Source organism: Emydura macquarii, unplaced genomic scaffold (genome assembly GCF_026122565.2).
Source record: "Emydura macquarii macquarii isolate MOO-44397 ecotype Brisbane River unplaced genomic scaffold, CSIRO-AGI_Emac_v2 contig_3477, whole genome shotgun sequence".
In the NCBI taxonomy this organism is placed as follows: Eukaryota; Metazoa; Chordata; order Testudines; family Chelidae; genus Emydura; species Emydura macquarii.
In genome coordinates, this window is record NW_027133614.1 from 3,387,691 (window position 1) to 3,409,970 (window position 22,280).

The 22,280-nt window shown below is 37.6% G+C and overlaps 1 protein-coding gene across 2 annotated transcripts in view; it reads right to left on the reverse strand.

Annotated features, from left to right (window-relative positions):
- EDEM3 (ER degradation enhancing alpha-mannosidase like protein 3) overlaps positions 1-22,280 on the reverse strand; it is a 49,462-nt gene that overhangs the window by 7,802 nt on the left and 19,380 nt on the right. For both annotated transcript variants that reach the window (XM_067535071.1, XM_067535072.1), the window contains 9 exons: positions 22,023-22,120; positions 20,509-20,634; positions 15,522-15,605; positions 11,244-11,327; positions 10,493-10,617; positions 8,890-9,055; positions 4,459-4,613; positions 3,306-3,459; positions 526-720 (listed from right to left, as the gene is read on the reverse strand). In XM_067535071.1, the coding sequence (XP_067391172.1) occupies positions 526-720; positions 3,306-3,459; positions 4,459-4,613; positions 8,890-9,055; positions 10,493-10,617; positions 11,244-11,327; positions 15,522-15,605; positions 20,509-20,634; positions 22,023-22,120 (1,187 nt within the window). The remainder of the gene's footprint in view (positions 1-525; positions 721-3,305; positions 3,460-4,458; positions 4,614-8,889; positions 9,056-10,492; positions 10,618-11,243; positions 11,328-15,521; positions 15,606-20,508; positions 20,635-22,022; positions 22,121-22,280) is intronic.

The window sequence follows — 22,280 nt, forward strand, 5'->3', positions numbered from 1 at the left end:
ATTTGACTTCAAAGGGGCCAAGTGCCTGTGCAGTATTTTCTCCTCATTTTCTTTTTATCTACAAAGACACTTATCTTGACAGGCACAGGAGAGCCTAACCCTCATTAAACTTTTTAAATGTTGTAAATTCACAGGTGAGTGGCAGCCATGACGAATCCTACCAGTCTGACAAGGCTCTCTTCCATTACATTGGCCATTCCCCTAGGCTGCAAGAGTTGTATTCCACACATAGCATTCAGCACAACAACTTGGGCACCAGTGGGTGGAGTCTGAATCATGACAGGTGCCTAAGAAAACACAGACTGAACACTACAGTATCTGAGTCAGAAGAAGGAGTTTTAGCTGAATAGTGACCAACAAGTGTGTTTCTAACACTGTTAAATGCCTATTCTAAATCTAAGAGCTAGCTGAGTATTTTGAAATAAGTGCAATACTAAATTAAAATCAACGCAAAAGAGAGAAAGCATAAATAAATAAAATTCAAGAGCTGATCATATGTTCTAAGGATTTTTATATTATACATACCCCTGCTTGATGTTTGGACAGGTCGATTCCAAATTGTGCTGGCCCAGCAGTCAATACTACTCTGCCAAAGAATGGGTGGGAAACAATTTGAACAGCACGTGGGGGTAGCTGCTGCTCTTTTTGTTGCTGACTGGATAGTTCAATCATTTCCTGCATGAATCGCAGACCATCTTCAGCATCAAGTGAACTTGCTGCCTAAGGAGTAAAGAAGTAGCTTCTTAAATATTTTGCAGAATCAAAATTTTACTCCTGCTGGTGAATTCCTCAAAGGTCATCATTATAGCCAATCTCCTGGGAAAGAGCTGACTTCTTCCAGAATCTGTCAGAATTGCCTCCAATCAACCAGGCTGAGAAGGAAAAAGTAACTGAGAGCACTGCAGTCTGAGGTCTAGACCCAGGACCTTTCAATCAGCTATTTTGTAGTATTTTATATGTAATTCTTTAACATCAATATATTTGAAGGATCTATCAAATTTGTCACAAATGTCATTGTTTCAAAATCTAAAGCTTATACAAATTTCTATGATTATTTTGAAATTGCAATGGAAAAAGTCGTTTTTAAACTAATAAAGCTTTCCCTGCTATGTCTGTAACTCCAGTATTGCAGCAGATAACCTGAAGCCAAATCAAAACAAAATAGAAACTGACTAAATCCTCAATGGCATGTCTCAGACTGGACAAAGTTTAACGAAAAGAGCACAGATTATTAAAACAAAGAATTCTGTTTATAATAAAATAACTGACAGTATTCTTTAAAATTTAAACTAAAGAAAACTACTAGTGCAATAGACATAAAATAGTCAGTGAACTTGACAATACAAATCTAAGGTAAATAACTGCAGTGTCCTTTGACTATTATTTAAAATACATGAATTTGTTGTTTTGCTTATCTGGAATCTAGGCTCAGTCGTATTTTTAAAGCAGTCTTCAAACAGATGATTTATGGCACTGGATTCAGAAATTTAGATAAACAGAATAATGTTAAAGTGCACATGAAAGGTAAAAAAATAAGTTAGAATTATTTCTGCGTCCCCCACTGTTGGTCAAACAATCACACCACCAATTATAAATGTCTAGATGACACTGCAGACCAACATTAGGGTTTGTCACACTGTTGTAAGCAGCTAGAGTATCTCCAAAGAATATAATCTAAGTACAATACTTTTGTATTTGTACAGCACCTTTCATGAGAGGATCTCAAAGCACTTTACAAAATTAGGTAATATTATGGTAGTGTTTGTTTCTTTTTCTAATCTGAAAATTAAATTTTAAAATCCAAATTAGAGGTTTGTGTGAATTTTGACAATATAAGCTTATAAACTCTAAATCCACACTACAGCAAGTGTTAAGCATTTCAAAATTTGAGACCATCTTAAATGTAGCCTTGAGCTACTGTGATACATTAGGTGCACTAACTTTAAAAGATAAATTTGGTGTCTACTTAATACCAATTTACATCACCTATATAGAATTGGCACTTTTGTATTAGAGAGAGTTATCCACACCTGAGATACAGTGAAAAAAGCTGTGAGACTTAACTAAGACTAGATCAACCTAATAAGGTGTCTTAAATGTTCTATCGTTACATTCTCTTACTGTAATGAAAAATGCTTTTGTTCTATTATGTAAATATTGAAAAATGAAACCACGTTAGCTAGGGCTTGATGACAATCTAATTAAAACACTAGCAATACACATTTATAATGATTTTAAGTAAGTACCTTATGATCTTGCTAATTGATATGTCCTGTCTGGAGGAATTTTTACCCTGAAGCAAGCTTGAACAAACATTTGTAATGCTTTTTAATTGAACTACTCTTTCCCTTTTCTGTGCTATTTTTAGATTTGTCAGAACAAGTGCTTTCTTCTTTAGTCCAGCTTCTCCTTACAATGCGGTCTTAATTAGGGCACCATATCTTCCATAATTCAGGGACTGCCAACTCTGCTGAGGAAATTAACATAAAATTGTGCCTCACAACCTATGCTTTAATTTTAACAAAAGAAGTTTTAATTCTTAATGGCAACAAAGAAAACTTTCCAAATGTGAACTGAATGCAAATTTATGCAGTGATGTCTGCTTGAATCTGCAGCCAGCCTGAAACAATATTTCAATTTTAATGGAGGGTTGGTTAACTTTGAACCTACAGCTGACAACACTTAACTGCAACTCTGATCATGTTAGTGAAGCTTATATGCTTTTCCCTCATTCTTCAGGTGCCAAATGTGCAGACTACCCAGCTGCCAAAATCTGCAGCTTTCCCTCTAAAAAAGGTGCTTTGATGCAGTTATAACTTTACAATGCAAAACTGTAGCACACTGAAAACTTAGTTTGCGGACAGCCAAAAATTGCATGTAATGCTCAATTAAACAAATACAAGGATTACTGATTGTATTATTCATTTTCATATTTAGTTAAACAAAAGTTCACATTTTAATTTGAGGCTATTGCACAATTCTGGAGTGCCGCACAATTCAAGCTTTTGCTGAAACACGTGGAGATTATAGCACTTAACTGCAAGATGAAGTTGAGGAAAAAGAGAGGCAAAAACCTTTAATTTTAAACAGCTGGTCACCAGATATAGCAACAAAGTGAAAGGTAAAAAGGAAAGTTCCTGCAGGTATGAAGGTTCCTTTTCAAAACTAAGAAATCAAAATTGTGAAAGTAGAGTGAAACCAAGAGATGAAATCCTGGCCCTAGTACAGTCACTGGGAGGAGTTCTACTGATTTAAATGGGGCAGGATTACATCCAAGATTTCTACAAAACATATGTGGGTCTTACTTGAATTGCATGCTGCACTAACTGTACTCGTCCATCTTTGAGATGAATCAAACTGACTCCCATCTTCTTCAGTATCTCCAAATGCTCAGGGTTACTGGCCATGAAATCCCTGGCGCTCAGTGGAGGTTTAGGTCCGCTCCCAAAACTCTCTTCTCTGCCAATGATATTAAGGACTAAAGTTTCAAACTGGTACATAAATTAAATTATCTAACAGTTTTACACATGAGAGGTGTGCAAAGCTAGAAATGTAATATACACACAGCCATAAGAAGCCACTCCTATTATTAAATGTATGAAAATTCCACTGGAGAAACTCAAGCTGAAAATTTAAGTTTTAGCAAACAAAGCACTTCTGAAAATGTTACCCTAAAATTATAATGGTTTTAAAAAGCTGTGAACTTCCCAAACGATTTTACAATGCAAGGATGTTCACAGGTGGGCACAATGTTGATAAATTAAAACTGATATAGCAGCAGGCTGGTTAAATTGTGAGCCAGCATTCCCCAATATCATTTAGAAATGTTCAGCATTTTGGTAACAAATGAAAATAAGTTTGAATAAAAACAGGAAAGCCTGTTTTCCTAACCAACTGGATATCAGATAGATATATATAGCAACCCGTTACGCAGTCCACTTCATTTTCACCTTTGTAAATATTACAGTGGTCATCATATAAAGGCGGATATTTTCCAAATTTTACAGAACATCCTAAAATAAGTACATTATCTATGGCAGCATTAATAAAATAAAATCAAAGAAATGCATTCTAAAGTATTATTCAGATGACTATAGAAATGAAACTGTTACTTTTCTTATTTATTCTCTGATTTCAGATCCTCTTTGCTCAGTTTACAGGGTGAGGATTTTTCCCCCCCAATTGCCAGTGCTGTAATCCCAATTTAGAATCTGACTCATGCTGAGCTCCTTCTACTCTTCTATAATCAACTATAGCTGGAAGTTAGCTGAACATTGGTTGAAAATACAGCTAGCTTTACTGCCTATGCAGGGCCAAAGGAATACCATCTTACCAAAGTAAGCATATCAGACTCCAATATATGCAGAGAGGATGGGGAAGCTTTTTTTAAAAAGTTGAACAACACAGCCAAATTTCTGGCCATTCCTCATGACAGGAGACATAAAACATGCATCTTACACTCTGGCAGTGCCTCTAGGACAGCTCTTATCCACCACATTTTTCAAAGGTTCACGGATACTCTGAGCATACATAGGTTCATTTGGGAAGAGAACTTGTGTGTTCGGACATGTCCACTCAAAGTTACTGTCATCCAGCTCCATATATTCTGTCGTCTATAAGGTACAAAGTAGATTATCTATTAACAAACCCAGTTACTCTAATTTTCTGATCAAAAGAAAATATCATCCAATAGACTGCATCATCAAAAATTATTTGTATATATAAGCATATAAAAGTTGGAGGTAGGAAGGTATCATGTACAACTGCAATTACTAGAGATTAGTAGTGGGATTTGATTTGCCTGCTTTTCAGCTGATGGCTAGCTCATTGGCATATATATAAAATGTTAAGTACTAAAGTTTGAAGCCTTTAACATTCCAAATATCTCCTAGTCTACGTTTTTATATTATTTTCCTTTCTGCATAGCTCTTACGTCTGTCTCCATCGCATTCCCATCTGTATAGAATGAAACAAATGATGCTGGTCATGATTCTACTTTGCTGCAATTTGGCAAAGATATGAACAGCAGCAAAGGCACTAGGAGTTGTGTATCTGAAGACTCAAACACAATACTGCCTTGGTTCCTATTGGGAAGGTTATTTTTTAATCTACAATGTCCAGAAACTTGAATGCCAATTCAAAAAAAAAAAAAAAACAAAACAAAAAACAAAAAACAAAACAAAAAAAAACCCTACTTACAGAAATTGAAGGATTAAGTCCTTTACTGTTAAGTGGGGTTTTCAAGCCCTGCTGTATCAAATATCAGGTACCCTTTGTAACTTCTTGTTCTCTCAGACAGTTCTCTCTGTGTTTTTGTTTCTAGGTGTAAAGTTAATAGTGCCTATATTTTGGCTATGGCAGCTCCAGGCCATTAGGATTTCCTGTCCTGTCAACAAACATGCCTTAGATTTCATCTGTTTAAAAAAAGGACTATAAAGACTATTTTTCTAAACCATATTCCATAAAATCATCTCAGTTCATAAGATTACTTTGCCCCTTATAGATTCCTGTTCATAGATGAACAATTCCAGGATTCTCTTCCTCCTAATCCACATTGCAACAGTCAAGTAAACCTGTGAGTGATGAGACTGTATCAACTACTTTCAAATAAGACCTTAACTATAAATCAAATGACAGTTTTCCTTTGAAAGGAAGAGATTACTTATTAACACGTACAAATGCCACTATTTTACTATAGCATAAGAAATCATGCATAATAGTTTGGTATCTATTCCTGGCTCTGCAAATAACTTGTTGGGTGAGCCATGCCAAGTCATTTAACTTCACCAAAGCCGAGTTTTTGATCTATAAAACAGATATAATACTTATCGGTTTACAACAAACCTGTGAGAAAAGTCATTTAAGATTATCAACAATTAATAATTCTCTAAGACCCAGTATTTAAAGGAGTATAAAGGCTCCAGAAAAATAATCAAGTTACTACGGCATAATGAAGTTTACATATTTTATTGGAAGAAGTGGCTGCATACAAAATAATTGAGTAATTATCCTCTTAGGACTACTACCAACATAAATAAATACAGCCAAACCACCTCTATGGAAAAAAGTCTGCAATACTACAAACTAAGGCCCAGTAAAACTGCTCTCCCACTATCTTCTATCAAAACGAATAGTTAAACAGCAGGAGGTTGCCTTGCTAATTATGCACTGGCTCACAGATCTATTTCAAGTGGCTGGCATGGTAGTTTGAATAAATGTAAGCAATGCAGCCCACTAAGATGTGGGTTTTTTTCCCTCCCATCTACTGCAAAACAAATTGATTCTAAAATTATAAGTGTTTAGGTTTCAATAACCTTGTATCTATTTTACACATTCTTCCTTGATAGAAAAACTCCTGACATTGTTTTAAATGGGATCTTTTTCCATCTTTGCCTTAGTCAGATATTAACAACTTAGACTGACATATGTTTCAATGAAACCTCATTTCATGCATATTTAGTAGATTAAACAGTGCTAATATTTAGTTTACGTTCACATCTTAGACCTGATTTTAGGAAACCATGCTTCATATTTCCCAACAGCTGGACAGCTACCACCAAGGAAATATTTTGTCTTCCATATAGGACAAGGTATACCCACTATGCAGAACTTCAAAGACTTTTTACAAATATTAGTATAATGTCTTAAAAAGTTTTGCTTTAATAATACATGATCTGTCCCTTTTAAATCCATGCTAATCTTGTATTGGTATTTTCCTGTTTTTTCTGAAAAGTTTTGGAGACAGCCAAAACTTCTGGGAAAAGGACAGCGGAGCAATGAAAACACATATTGCTATGAAGGAACATGACCAACTTTTGTTAATGAAGTTTAACATGAAATGGAGTTAATTTGTAGTGTGCTATATAGGAATTCATTATTTTACAAGTCTAATCTCAAAAGTATTGGTCTTCAGGTTTCTAGAGCAGTATTTTGGAATTCACACAATATAACTGTGAAGCTTCTCTTGAACTTACCAAGTTCTCCAGGAAGAAAACCCTCAGCCAAAAAAGTCTCAGTGGCCTCAGTTTTCCACCACTGAGCCAAGACATTCAGGGTACATCTATACTGCAATAAAAAGCGATGGTGGCTCATCTCAGAGCCCAGGTCAGCTGACAGGCTTGCGGGGTTCGGACTGCGGAGCTATAAAATTGCATGTAGTGGTTCTGGCTCCAGTCAGTTCAGCCATGTGTCTTTTATTCCAGTGCAGACATACCTGAGTGTCTTAGGGCTTGTATACATGGCACAGCAGTGCACACTGGATAGGTATGTTCTAAAGCACACTAATGTGTTGCACACCAACACATGTGTAGACCCTGCTATCACAAACTAAAAGTTCCCTATTGTACATTAATGTAGTGCTGTTTCAAATAGCACTACATTATTGCGCACTTGGGAGCCTTTAGTTTGGGCAACACAGCCCAACACGCTGGTGTGCTTTAGAAGTCTCACTCTTATAGTGCATATTAGCATGTTGTGTAGATAAGCCTTTACTTAGCATTTTCTTACATATTATCCAAGAGCGAACACACAGTAAAATGTCAAAATAATGGCAGATTAATATGGGGGAAAATCCATAGATGATGAATAATCCTGTTCACTTAGCCTGTCAGATGAGCTACAAATGCTGGAAAGATCAGTGTGTGCCCATGATAGGCCGGCAGAATGAAAGAAGCAAGAAATGTACTGTTTAAGATACATCACCATGACCATGTTGTACCACAAAGCCTGTACCTACTTTCCCCATAGGAAATTCCTGAAGGTTGACTAATTTATACATCCGTTGCTGTTCTTACATGTTTGTATGCTGACACAACCAAATTCCCCAAACCGACATGACAGTATTTTTCCTTAGTGCAGTAGTTAAATACCCTGTCAAATCTACTTTTAGGTAGCCACACAGTACCGTCAACGCCTTTGTGTTCACTATAAATGGGGAAATCTTGTATAATTACTAAACAGATCTTTCTTGGGGGGGGGGGGGGGGGAGAGACAGGACACGGGACCTGGCTGGCTACCTGAGCACAAACAGCATGTGGCTTTACTGGGTGTGGATGCTATCATGAAGACACTGATGTACTGTAAGCTGTTTTAGCATATTCCCTTGTTGCCTCTGCTACTGATGTACTGATTGGGATTTTTGAAGCCAATACTTCCCAACCGAAGATAGATGTAAATCACTTCAGAGCCTCCATCATTAGAAGGGGGGAGAGAGGTCACCTAATTGACAAATTGTTCACTTCCTGAGTATGCTATTTCAACAGGTTCCCATTTGGCCTGGGGAGCAGGAGACTAAAAACCAGACCCTCAACTTCTGCTATTTGCTCTAGTTCAACATTTTACACCGACTGAGGATCCAGCCCGACATCTGGAAAGCTAATTTGGTTTCCTCCAAAGTACTGAACTCTAGGTCAGCAGGCTGGTGCTTTCTGCATTTTATTTTTCCCTTAATATCAAAAGTGACTTAGCAAATTTAATCTACACTATGGTTAAAGTATTTTTAAAGAGGAACTGAATCTGAGCTACACAAAACAAGAATGTAATTTAAAAAAAAACAAAACCCACTTACAAAAACTGAAGATCAGGATGTTCTTAGTTTATTTTTTTTTATAAGTGAGTGTGTTCTGTGACCTTTTGTGCCAAGTTCCAGCATGGAGTAAGGTTTTATGGCTGAGTTATAAATTACTAAAAAACAGGTTTAATCATGGAAAAAACTGACAGTGCTCACAGGTGTCACTAATTACAGTCATGATAAAACAGTTTGTATTAAATGTGTCAAATCTTATATTGCTTAAATTGACCATTTACTTTTATTTTTCCATCTAAAAAGCACATTAAACACACACTAAAAAGTGCTATTAAAAATAGATTCAAGTTCAAAAAGTCACTCACTGTATTTTTCTTAGATATTGTTTGGTTTGTAGTAGAAAGCCAAAGAGGTAACAGGTGAGCCTCTGTAGTGAAAATATAATCTTCTATATCAAAAATCATGTCTTCCTTATCAGCAAAGAGGAGGTAAAGGTATTTAAACATCTCAGCCAGGAAGAAAGAATCCATTCTGAGGGGGGAGAGAGTGAAAGGACAGCCTTAGAAAATTGGTATTTCCCAACATGGCAGTAAAACACATGCTCAGGGTACTCAATCTCCAAAGAGTTAATGATACTTAGTCTTGCAGGTTTGTCATGGTGGGGAAGAAAGTCAAACAGGGTAATATTCCTGTTTGTCCATGACTTCCCCACAGCTGCAGATCCTGCCTTTGGTGGCTGGGCTCAGCTCCCCACTACAGGCATTGTGACCTGGCACATGCGGACGCAGTGCTGCTCAGGTTTAGCTTGGCCACCCTTCTGTCATGATGAGGAGAAAAGAGGGAAGCAGGTCAGCCAGGCCATATTTGACTGAGCTAAATAGAAGCACTGGTGCATTCTCCTTCCCCAGTGATTCCCAGCCCAGGGAAGGGGTCTCAGGAAAGTGCCAGGGTCTTCCCTTCCCAACCCATGGCATCGGGTCTCAGGCAGGGGATGCAGCTGTCCCAGCCTGTTAATTTACCATGACTGCTGTGTTTTTTAATAAAAAATGCTGAGACAAATCTGCAGCCCTGAGAATAATTACTTTTGATCTTATTAGCCCTGCTTGAGTGCTGCAACTATTAAAAAATTCCAATAGGTGGAAACAGTGTTTACAGAGGGAAATAACAGTTCAGTGGAGAAGTGGTGTTACAATAGTAAATATACTACTTGACAATTCTGAAGTCAAATTTTTTCAAACAAAATATGCTTCATATTTAATCTACTGAACCATCATCAAGTTTTATTAAAAATAGATGCAAAGAAAATATCAGAAAACGTGGTCTTTGCTTTAATACAGAAGTGTTATAATTTAAGACTATGAACTATGAAAGTGTTTAAGACCAATTAGATTAAAGACATTCCATTAGCACAGTGGTTCCCAAACTGTGGGTGCACCTCCTTGGGGAGCACAAAGGAATGTTCAGGGGGGCACAGCGGGACCCAGGCCAGCCCCCACAGGCAGCAGGGAGGGAGTGCCACCAACCCCTGGGTCCTGGCCACAGCCCTGGTTCCACTCCCGGCCATGGGCCTGGCTCTGCTCCTGGCTCCCCAGCCCACCTCTGCTCCCTTTTCTGCCCCCAAGCCAGCTCTGCCTTCATTCTCTCTCCACCCCCATCCCCAGATCCACCTTCAGCCCAAGCTCTTCTGCTGAGCCAACTGGGCCATAATTTGGGGCGGGAGGGGGGGGGGGGGAACACGGATGGACAGATTCCATTACTGATAAGGGAAGGCCCGACCGGAAATGTTTGGGCACCACTGCATTAACATCAAATCAAATATGCATAATCTGAGGCTTGATTTATTTAGATGAACACAGAATACACCATCGGCATCTATCCAAAATGTAATTGATCTGAATACACATAAAAAGAAGTACATCAGACTTCTTTTATATTTTCTAATACATTTAAAAATCACCACATACTTACCTATCCTCATGGCTTCCAGTACGAACATCCTTCATTGCAGCAAATCCACAAGGTACTCTAGCATATTTGTTTAAATTTTCAATGAGCGTTTTTCCTACTTCTAGGTAGTAAGGGTCCCCAGTAGCCTATTTTTAGAAAAGTTGCACAATACTTAGATGTCACATAAAATTTAGAGGGTTTTTTTTTCCCTTTTCTTTTTTAAGAACTACTTATGTATTAGTTTCTGGTATATTGCCTTTTTACACAGCCATTACATTTAATTTGTCATTGTTTCTAAATAGTCAAGAACCATATGCAGAAGAGAAAGTTGCTTTCAAATAAAGTTCATTACCATTTACTCTATGTGGACAATCATTACTATATTGGGACAGTCAAAGGAAAAGAAGGGAGTTATGCCCAGATTTTTAAAGATATTTGAAAACGAGACTTAGGCCTTGCAGCACTGAGTGCAGCAATGTCTAAACACCTTTAAAAATCTGGGCCTCAGGCACCCACATGTCACTGACTCTGAAGGGGCTGCGTACCTTTGTACCTTTGAAAATCCTTGCTTTATAAAACAAAACTCCAAAAACATTTTCTAATAACAAAGAGTGTCTACATCTGGCTTGCATACCATAGTAATTAACTCTGACGCCAGTGGATGAGATGGGATCCAGTTTTCCTACTCTCAGCTTTAGGATGCGGCACCAATAAAATCCAAACTTTAATGCCAAGTGTCTAAAAGCCAAAGAGATGAAGAAAGTGATCTTACTTTATACAAGAAATAGGTGCTTTCTGCAAATTCTGGTCTTAAAGGATGCTGAGCCCAATGAACCCTGAAGTCTGTTGTGAAAGCCTGATGGAGAAAGAAGAGAGAGAAATAAATGTAGGCATAAAAACACAGATTGTTTTGAAATCTAAACTAATCATTCTCATAACAGGCAGAAGGGTGCAAGTATTGATCAACAAGCTCTACTGTTTTCTCATTTATTTCTATTTCTAATTATTAAAAACCCGTATCTAAAACTGCTCTACGATTCCTGTCAACAGTTAGAGGATTACTTTTTGATAAACAGTGATATATATAAACTAGTCTGATCAGGTCAGCCCAACCTCTTTATATAAAAAACTCATCTATTCAGAAAAACAGAGCAACCTATTCTCCCCTTCTTACTTCAGAGACCCATTCTCCCCATGCCTTAACCTCTCTAAGCACCTGGGAAATAAGATTGGCTTTGCAGCATGTCCTGGAGGGTAACATCCAGGCTATTTTGATGGTTGTTAGTAGGGTGAGCAAGAATTCCTGAATGAAGGGTCCTTGACAGAAAATTCCATGTTAGAAGTCCCTTTCCCATTACATGAGGCTCCAGCCCTGGTGCTGATGTCAACTATGGGCATATAACAGTGAAAGAACCATTTCTCACACATGATCCAAGCCAGTTAGCATTTTATAGGTCAAAAACACCATCTTAAACTTCAATTTGAAAACAACAGGCAACCATTAGCAATGTGTACTTCTGGGGAGGTACACCACTGAACAAGCAAGCTCCTGTCTCCTGTACCAGCTTCAGTTTATATGTGGATTTAAGCCATAGCCCTACATAGAATACAGTGGCATTTTCTAACCTTGAAGTGATTAAGCATAGATGACAATAGCCAAGTCAGAATAAAAAAGTAAAGACCGCAAACTCCCGGTCGAATGGATCAAAAAAAAAAAAAAAAAGGGAAAAAAAAGCAGCTGTAATTACAACTGCTAATTTAGCAGTAGCTGTTGATCTGACCAAACCCCTAAATTCATTTCACCTCCTTTGACCTATTGACAGAGTCTGAGGTGTCCACAATTGTGCACCACTTCTTCTGGTGCATAGTACAAGTTCCTGAGTCTTGGAGCTCCAGTCCTTTTCTCTTGAGACTCTCCATTATATTCTTAGTTTTCCATGTCTTTTCTTGCCATCCACTTCCTTCCACTTTTTTTTTTTTATTAGCCGTTCTTCTCCCATTCTTAACATGTCCAGCCCATGTCAAATATACACTCGCCAGCCTCTCTGTCGCTGTCTATCTCAACCATAACTACCAATTCTGCCACCTCATTTCTAAAGCTCTAGTTCTCTTCCATATGTCTACCTTGTTGTGGAGCATAAGCTGACATCACACATTTAGCTCAGTTCCCTATCATCAACCATACAAATATCAATCGGTCTCCTCTTCTTTCTACCCTCATGACACCTGAGATAAATACCAGGAAGGGAGAGGAATTATTCAAGTTCAGCGCCAATATGGACACAAGAACTAATGGATATAAACTGGCCATCAGGAAGTTTAGACTTGAAATTAGATGCAGGTTTCTAACCGTCAGAGGAGTGAAGTTCTGGAATAACCTTCCAAGGGGAGCAGTGGGGGCAAAAAACCTAGCTGGCTTCAAAACCGAGCTTGATAAATTTATGGAGGGGATGGTATGATGGGACAGCCTAATTTGGCAATTGACCGATCTTTGACTATTGATGGTAGATATGCCAACAGCCTGTGAAGGGATGTTAGATGGAGTGGGTTCTGAGTTATTACAGAGAATTATTTCTGGGTGTCTGGTTGGTGAGTCTTGCCCACATGCTCAGGGTTTATCTGATCGCCATATTTAGGGTCGGGAAGGAATTTTCCCCCAGCGCAGATCAGCCAAGACTCTGGAGGTTTTTCACCTTCCTCTGTAGCATGGGGCATGGCTCACTTGCTGGTGGATTCTCTGTATCTTAAAGTCTTTAAACCATGATTTGAGGACTTTAATAACTCAGTCATAGGTCAGGGGTCTATTACAGAAGTGGATGAGTGAGGTTCTGTGGCCTGCGTTGTGCAGGAGGTCAGACTACATGATCATATCGGTGCCTTCTGACCTTAGAGTCTATGAGACATCCTTAGCAGTCTCTGGGCTCATGATGATAGGCACCCCATTCATTTTCTTCCCTCCAGACCAAAAAGTTTCAAGCCATATTTCAAAATTTTACTTTTGTCCCCACACCACCCAGTTTTCTGCTAATATAGAATACAGATTGACCCTCTAACCATTGCCATGCCCATTTCTCCAACATCTTAATATTAATCACTTATACAATAATACCCATATTGTGCTGGGTGCTGTACAGATATCTAAACTGAACACATTAAACATCTCAGGCAGACACTGGGTAACATGTTCAACTACACCAGCTGTAACCAAAGCATGAAGCTGTGTGTCATCACCATGATGGCACTATAGCTCATTCCTTCTCGCTAACCTTCTTAGCAGCCCTACATACATGCTGTACAAGGATGGCCGAATGAAATACTGTGGCACCACCCTCTTAAGACAGGCCTCAGTGCAGATGAGCAATTCTTTAATACAACCATTTTGGAACTCTCACCCAGGAAGGAAACCCCAATCAAAAGTAGCCCCATTCAGTCCTACATAACACCACAAATGTATCAACACTGCCTCAGGTGCCACAGTATCAAAGGCAAGCTGAAATGTACCTATAACACTTGTGTTTCCAGTCTGGGGCCTCTCTGAAGCAGTGACCACAAGCTGTGACAAACTGCATTGCACTTTCTGATACAGTTTTACTAAGAAGTAGGCAGAGAAAACTAAACTCACTTTTACTTGTGACCATAACCCAAATTAAAACCAGAAGTTTTAAAATTAAAACCAAATTAAAACCAATTTCCAGACTTTGATTTTATTGTATAAAATGTTTGACTGGATTTCAACACCCTCTGTGGAAACATACTTCCTGCCATACACTGTTAACACGGACAGGTGCAAACAATCTGTCACTGTTTGAAGTTTGAATTTAAAACAGCTGTTGCTAACACATGAAATATCAGAGACCAACAGTAAGTCACTCAAAACATGTGTGTTCAATCTTACATTAAAAGATTTTAGCAGATGCTAGTAATTATACAACTATCCCCATGTTTTTTGTTTGTTTGTTTGTTTTTATGCTCACCAGTAAGTTCACACTGCATGTTTGTTTTAAATTAAATTGTTTGCTAAATTAGGTACTTTATTGGCTTGAATACCAGTTGTTTTCTCAAATTCTATTTCACTGTACATGTAGATAGCTTTGGAAAGAACTTGACAGAGAACGATATTCTAGTGACTACAGGCCTGATTCTGATCTTACATACATCAGTATAATTCAGGCAATGGAGTTACTCCAGAGTAAACCCAGAGTTCAAAATTAGGCCCTATGGGCCGATTTGATTTATTCTGCTCTATTCTTGATTCTTGTAGATGGAATGAAGTCAGACATTCAAAGTTGTTCACTCTTGAAGAGGAACAAGCGTATACAATAGAATAGGCAGATTTGTTTTTGTTAAAAAACCAAAGTTGTGGCTTCTCTCTGAATGCTAAGACAGGCAAAACAGCCCCCTATGGTATGAATACTACAGCAACTAGTCAGCAATCAAAGCAATACTGGAAAAACAAGACAGCCCCTGTCCACTGAAGACCAAGGACCAAATTTTCAAGACTTATGCAAATGTACCACCATTGACTGTACACAGAACCATTTGTGCAGGCAAACGGGCTTTTGTACGCCCAATTAACTTGTTTTCAGGCATACCCATTTGTCAACACAATATTCATAGGTACATTTTCAGAGTCTCTATAAAATATGGTCCTAAACGTGTTACTTCTCCAATGGATTCAGGCTTCACTTGGATAAAAAATGGAAGGAAATAAAAAGTCAGTGTCATTTAGTAGCATAAAGCCATTACATCACCAAGATATAGTTTCACATCAATGTTATGTAAACTTTGTATATTAGTGTGAAGTTATTCATTATCACCTAGCTAGTACATAGCAGTTGTTTCCCACTATTGGTAGTGGCAACATCTCAGGGAAAAATGTTTCAAATCCAGAACGACACTCCTGTTGTGCATGTGGGTTTGTGAGCTTGAGAAGAATGTTGAAACCAGCTTTTGTTTTCAATTATACATTAGGTCTAGTACTTTTTCCAACTTAATGTCTGGTATTACTTGAACTGAAATCACAATAAGTTGATATAACCTATTGCCTCACCTCAGGAAGAAAGTTATGCTTTTTTATCACCTGATATAACATCTCATGAGTTTCAATAGCAGGTCTAATGTCACCTTTCAATACCTACAAATAAAGAACAATAACAAATCCATAAGTCAGGCATGTTATCTGTACAAGACTACACACCAATTTGTACATTTCCAGCATATACAATAATACAGTAAATCATGATCATCTGTTTCAGTGTATAATCTGCTTTATTTATATTTTTCTATTTAGTATGGGATGAGAAACATGCGACTGACTGCAACACCTCAGAGACCACTATTTCACAGCAACCATGACTGACTTGTGGGAAAGAGGACAGGATCATATTGAAATTGGACTCCTGCCTTAAAAGGGAATTTGGCCATGTTTGTGAAAGAAGTTACAAAATGCACCTGTGGCCCAGGACTTGAATGGACCCATTCCCTTCACTTCAATTTTTACTACCAGAATTGCATTTGAAAGCTCTAAGGACAGATTCGCAAACAGATATTTAAAGCCCCTTGGAAGTGCAGAGTGGCTCATATGAATGTAAAATCCTAGCTGGCTGGAGAATAGATTTCTCATACAGTCATAATACCAGCCATTTGAATCTGGTTGTAATAAATCCTGGAACAAGAAACGATTCTTTTTATTCATCCTTACAAAGATGTATTCTAAATAGAGCAGGGTGGATAAAAATCAATGATTTAAAAAAAAATTTTTTTTTTTTTTAAATCGGATTATTTTTTATTTAAATCAGATTTTTTGAATTTTTTTAAAAAAAAGATCAATAAAATACTAAATTTCGCTCTCATTTAAAAATAAGTTACAATTAAATCTCATCACAAACATGCTAAACCTACACGTACAGTCTCATAAAAATGAATTAATGGCTCTAGTCTGTCCAGCTTAACTACCAGCTCTTGCTTCTTGAAAGTTCTGGGCTTTCAGTTTCTGTTTCAGTTTCTTAGCAGACTAAAGTCACATGTGCAAAGACAGACACATGCTGGATAGGATTGCTGTTCTGTGCTTATGTGATGGTGGAGCTGGGCCAAGCAAGGCAGAGGAGTTAGTTAAGACACTGTCTTAAAGACAGACACACAAAGGATGGAGGCAGAGTAGAAAGGAACAATGGAGTGGACTGAAAAGAAAAAGGGAAGACATTATTCAGTACACACACAGCTTCCTATATTCCCCCACACTTTTGCCACAGAAAAACTGTCATGGCTTCTGGGGGTAAGAGAGAACTTATCTGGGAATATTTTGAAGGAATTTTCTCCCTGGGTAAAGAAGGAAAATGTGTCAAGTGAATGAAACATCATAATGAAAACTGCTTATTAGGAGAAAATGATGTGGATGAAGATATGGATATGTCTGAAGAACAATGTGGATCAATTGGTTAGTAAATGAAATAATTCACTTTGCAATACATCATTCTTCAAGACTCTCTCTATGCCTTTTAGTATAAGTGTGATTGAACAAGTAAATTCCCAAGCTGTTTGCTATGTTGGATGTTGCTAGAAAAAAAAAGTTTAGTTTAGCTAATCCTTATGGCTGGTTTAATTAGTTAACTAGGTTTAGAATCTATCACCTAAGTATACAGTAAAGAAAATTGCAGTAAGAGAAATCTAGAGTTGCCAGTTGCCACTGGGTGTCATTTTCTTATTTTATATTACAGAATACATGCCCCTTATTTTGGAACATCATGGCCAAAGTCCATAATGGTGATACCATAAATCTATTCCTTATTTTGCTTCAGCATAACTCAGCTTTTCCAAGGGAACTCCATCCTATACTTGTTTTCTCAAAAACCAGAAGTGCCAGTAAGTTCTATGGGGCTTACTCCAAAATTAAGTACACAAAGTGCAGTCATTCAGCTTTTTTGGTAATTTGGAATGGGATTCACATCCTTGCTGATAAAAATGTAAATGATTAACTGAATAATAGAGTGAGAAGAACAACTATTCAAAATCTTTTTTTAATTTTGTATCAGGATTCCATTGAAGCATAAGAGAGTTTGACTGTGAATGTCTATCGGCAACAACTTCAGAGTCATCCATTGGTACTTTTAGCAGCACTGCTGCAACTAAACGTATTTCAGACTATAAAGTATCAGTAGCAAGCATAAGATCTCAATCATCCAGTAAAACCACCACCAGGGATGGGTTTGTAGTAAGGACCAGCAAATACCAACAAGACACCATAGATGAAAAGATTGCTCAGTTCATTTATGCCACAAATTCTCCTTTTCACACTGTTAACAATAAACACTTCACTGACATGGTTGAGTCCTTACGGCCAGGCTACACTCCACCTGGTAGAGCAGACATTGGTGGAAGGTTGCTAGATACAGTGTATGAGAAGGAACTTGAACAGGGTGCAAGAAATCCTGAGGGGGAATTTGCCAGTTCAAGCCTTGATGGGTGGAGCAATATATACAATGATCCAGTAATATGTGCCTTTCTGACGACAGAAGATGGGGTTGCATATCTTTCAGAAACAATAGATAAGTTGGGAAATGCCCACACAACAGAATATTTAAAAGAAGTGGTAGTGAAACTGTAATAAACTGTGAACAAAAATTCAACTGTCACATGTGCAGTTTTGTCACAGACAATGCTGCAAACGTGGCAAAGATGAGAAGATACTTAGAAGAAGAAACGGAAGGATGCTCCTTAATAACATATGGTTGCAATGCCCATTTAATGCATCTTTTAGCCAAAGACTTAAGTACATCTTCTCCAGGAATAAAAAAAAGTGTTGTTGAAGTAGCAAAATACTTCCGTTAACAACCATTTTGCTTTAGCTTCACTGAAGAGAGCAGGGTGATCCAAACTAATTCTCCCTCAAGATGTTCGATGAAATTCTGTGGTTGATTGTTTTGAACAATTTACTAAGAACTGGCCTATTCTCATAAAACTTTGTGAAGAAAATCGTGATAAAATAGATGTCTCTCATCCCAAGTATCTAACATTGGATTAAAGAGGAACGTAGAGGATATGCTCAGTATACTGAAACCTTTATCCATAACTTTAAACAAACTTCAGAGAAGTTGTTGCTGCATTGCTGATGCTGTCAAAATTTGGAAGGCACTTTAAGAGACATTGAAGAAAGAAATCTCACCAGAAAGTTAAACTGCAGGCAATAAAGAAGCGAATGGATCAAGCACTAACTCCACCTCTTTCTTGCGAACATTCTCAACCCCAGATATAAAGGTAGATGCCTAACTTCTGAAGAAGATGATGTTGCAATGGCTGGCATAGGCATCTCAAAATCACTGCTCAGTTATGCCAGTTGAAATAAATTTCAGGGTTGGAGCGGAATCATTTAAACAGTACATGTTTACTGATGATGTTTTGAACAAAGTCACTCCCCTGAATTAGTGGAAATCATTAGACAGGCACTTTGAAACAGAGTTCCTTTGGTTGCTAAGCCAACTTTTCACAGCAGCAGCTTCTTCTGCAGGCAGAGAGAGAATATTTTCATTGTTTGGTATTATTCACTCAAAGCTAAGAAATCAACTGGGAGCTGAAAAAGCAGGAAACTCGTATTTCTATTTTAGTCTATGAATAAAAATGACAGTGGGAGTGGGGAAGATAAAAGCTAGTTGTAGAAGTTTTTAGGAGAGCGTATCTTTAGTGTTGTGATGATTTGTCTGTTAGAGTTAATATAATTTGAAAATTAAAAAAAAAAAAAAAAAAGTTTAAGGACAGCCGTCAACTCAGGAGACTGCTGCAATTGCAAACGTGAAACTTTTATGTAACATTTAAGATTTAGTTTAATAAAATATAAGTGCTATTGTGTTTGTGTGTGTGATTTAGTTCTTACCATTCCTAAGGTACGGCTGCTGCATCTGCAGCTTGACACAGGTATGAGTATTATGTACTATTTCCTAAATTAATAAAAATCAAGATATCTAAAAAAAATTACACAAAGTATACCCTCCTAGATGTTGTAAAATGCTGTACTGAGTTGTAAATTAACATGTTTTAGTGATCCAATTTGCACCATTGTTTAAGAAATATGTGAAGTAGTATCAGTGGGAAACTTGATTTAAATCAATGATTTTCTCTTGGTGATTTAAATCATGATTTAAATCGCAATCCACCCTGAAATAGAGGGAAGGGATACAAACAGAAAATACATGATACCATGTTCCAGAGACCACTTGGAAAGGGGAATGAAAAAGATTGGAGTGAGCTTGTTTTAGAAATCAACAGCACCACCAGTTTTAAAGTAATTTAATCTCGAAGACTATGCAGTAGGTCATGGAGGAAAGACAGGCAAGGGAACTAATGACATCAGTAGCATATAAAAAAGGATGGGGGATAATGAAGGGAGCCAATGACAAAGGTTCAGCAGAAATATCAACAGGAAGCCTTAAGACGCGGGAGTAGGGGGGTATTTTAGACGGCTAGAAATGAAAGTTAGCATCTGATATGCCTTGGAACCTTTTTGGCACGACTTTGAATTTGGGTAACAAAATCAGTAAGCTGTGAGCTCAGAACTAAGAACTGAAGAAGAAAAGGGATCTCTATAGTTAAGAGTTAAGGGAAGAGGGGAAAAACATATCTTGCTCCACTGTGGTAGGAATTTTTTTTTTTTTCCAAAAAAATTATTTGCATATGAATTAAAAAACTTCTGCAGAGGATTGTTAGAGTTTGAATTAAGCATTTTACATGATCATCAAGGAGTTAAGAGGTGAAAGAAGCAGAGCCAGGTAGATATTGGAATGGTCTGAAAGTTCAGATAGTTTCCCCTCTTAACAGCCAGTACAGACCTGGAAATAATATGTTGCCTGAATGATCAACAGAACCAGCAGAGGGAGCAAAAGCAAACAAATTCCTCTTCCCTATTAGATAACATTTTTAAAAGTTAAATTACTGAGCCTAAATGACATCTATTATATCAGGTAATTTTCATATTATCTGTTTTTATGAACAATTATTACTAAGTCCATTTAATGTGATCTAGGGACTGGAGGTTTTAGAAACCTTACCTGCAAGCCCGGGAAGAATGCAAGCAAAGAGTCCATCCAGGTCCGAGCATTTAGCATTGGTTTGTGAATATGAACATCAAGCAGAAGAGGTGGCTGACTGATATACCTCATTATGGCATCATAGTGCTAACAAACAACAGAAACGTGAGCTCTTATTAACAGTACGTTGTCAAAAGAGATCCGAAAACCCAGTAGTTTACCAGATTTCATTTCAATGAGGTAATGATCTCAGGGAACAGCATGCCTGCAATTAGTGATATACAAATAAACTGTTCCTACTTACGTAAATCAGAATACCAGAACCTGAATAATTATTGCACAGCTATACAGTAACATAAACATACATAAATATATTCAGCAACCATACTATGAACATGCAAGTATTTTCTCTGCTTGGCTCTGCTCATCTACATCGACTGTCTCCTGTGCCATGATTTTTAAGCTGGCTTACAGCAATAAATATGGCTGCAGTTTCTCACGCCCTTTGGCTGTAGCAGAGAACTCCAAAATGCATTTATAAGAAAAACACTGAATGGGACTAACTGCTGGAAAGAATTTTAAAACCTTTTGGCTCACCGGCCTGCTTACTCACTCCTAATCCCTCTTCCCTCCAGGATAGCTGTCCTATTTGTGTTTGCATTGCAGGCCTTACAATTTTTGATACAAGGTCCTTAGCCTTCAGTTGAAGAGGTAATACTATATCATGAGCTGAACAAACAGAAAGCCCAATTAAATTATTATAATAGAAGCTATGCACGTTAGCAATATAAATTGTTATCTTTACTGTGGTGACAGGTTTTTAACTAAGATGTATGATTCTGACTTCTACATTGCTTGCAAGAACCAAGAAAATGCATTTAATTGTGCATCATCATTTTGTATTACTTTACTGAAAAATGCTCATGATTTTCAGAAAATTTAGCAGTCTTATGAACCTAATAAACCTATGAACCAGTCCTCATATTTTTGCAGGTTATAGTCATATAAGGATTGGCCTGGCTTAGTGTCTCTGAACACATGGCTCTATCCCACGACATGAGACCCAGAGTTTGATTTTCAGGTTCTGTCTGTTGTTCTGAGAGCCAGTAGCAGCTTTCAGCTTACTTTGTGATAAAAGAGGCCTTACATTAATAGGGTTTTCTGTAAAGCAGTGTAAAAGCAACACTGCTGAGCTCCAAAGTGAGTCTCAATGCAGCCCTCCTTGGTTGGGAAGTTATGGCTAAAGTGGTGTCGGAAGCAAACCAGGAGAGATATATAGGAGAGCCTTCAGTCAAAGAACTATATAGGCGGACTCTACCCTTGTCGGGAAAGCGAGAGGAACATACGAGGGTATTGTAATCAACTCAAGTTTGGCTACAACACAACAGAAAGAATTAGCACTACAGCAACGCAAGAGTCTGAGAAACCCTACAAAGTCCATGAATTACACAGCAGGAATCTAATGGCTAACAGACAACTCTAAAAATTATTCCTGAATAGGGAAAATAATTGAGCAAAAAGTTATATCAACTTACTGTGTTAAATCTTTCCAGGAAACTATCATCTCCAAGCAAGACATAGGCTTTTAATAAATATTCATAATACGAGTCTATTCCTGCTCCAACTCCACTATCTAGAAATAGCACAAAAATACAAAAAAGCACTATATTTTTAAATTTAAATAGTTATATGAATCAATTTTTCAACTGCTAATTTTCATTTTGATTTCAAAGGCTATTGTTTGAATGAAAAAAGAGGGAATGTTCAAGACAACTGAGGTGCAAATAAAGGTG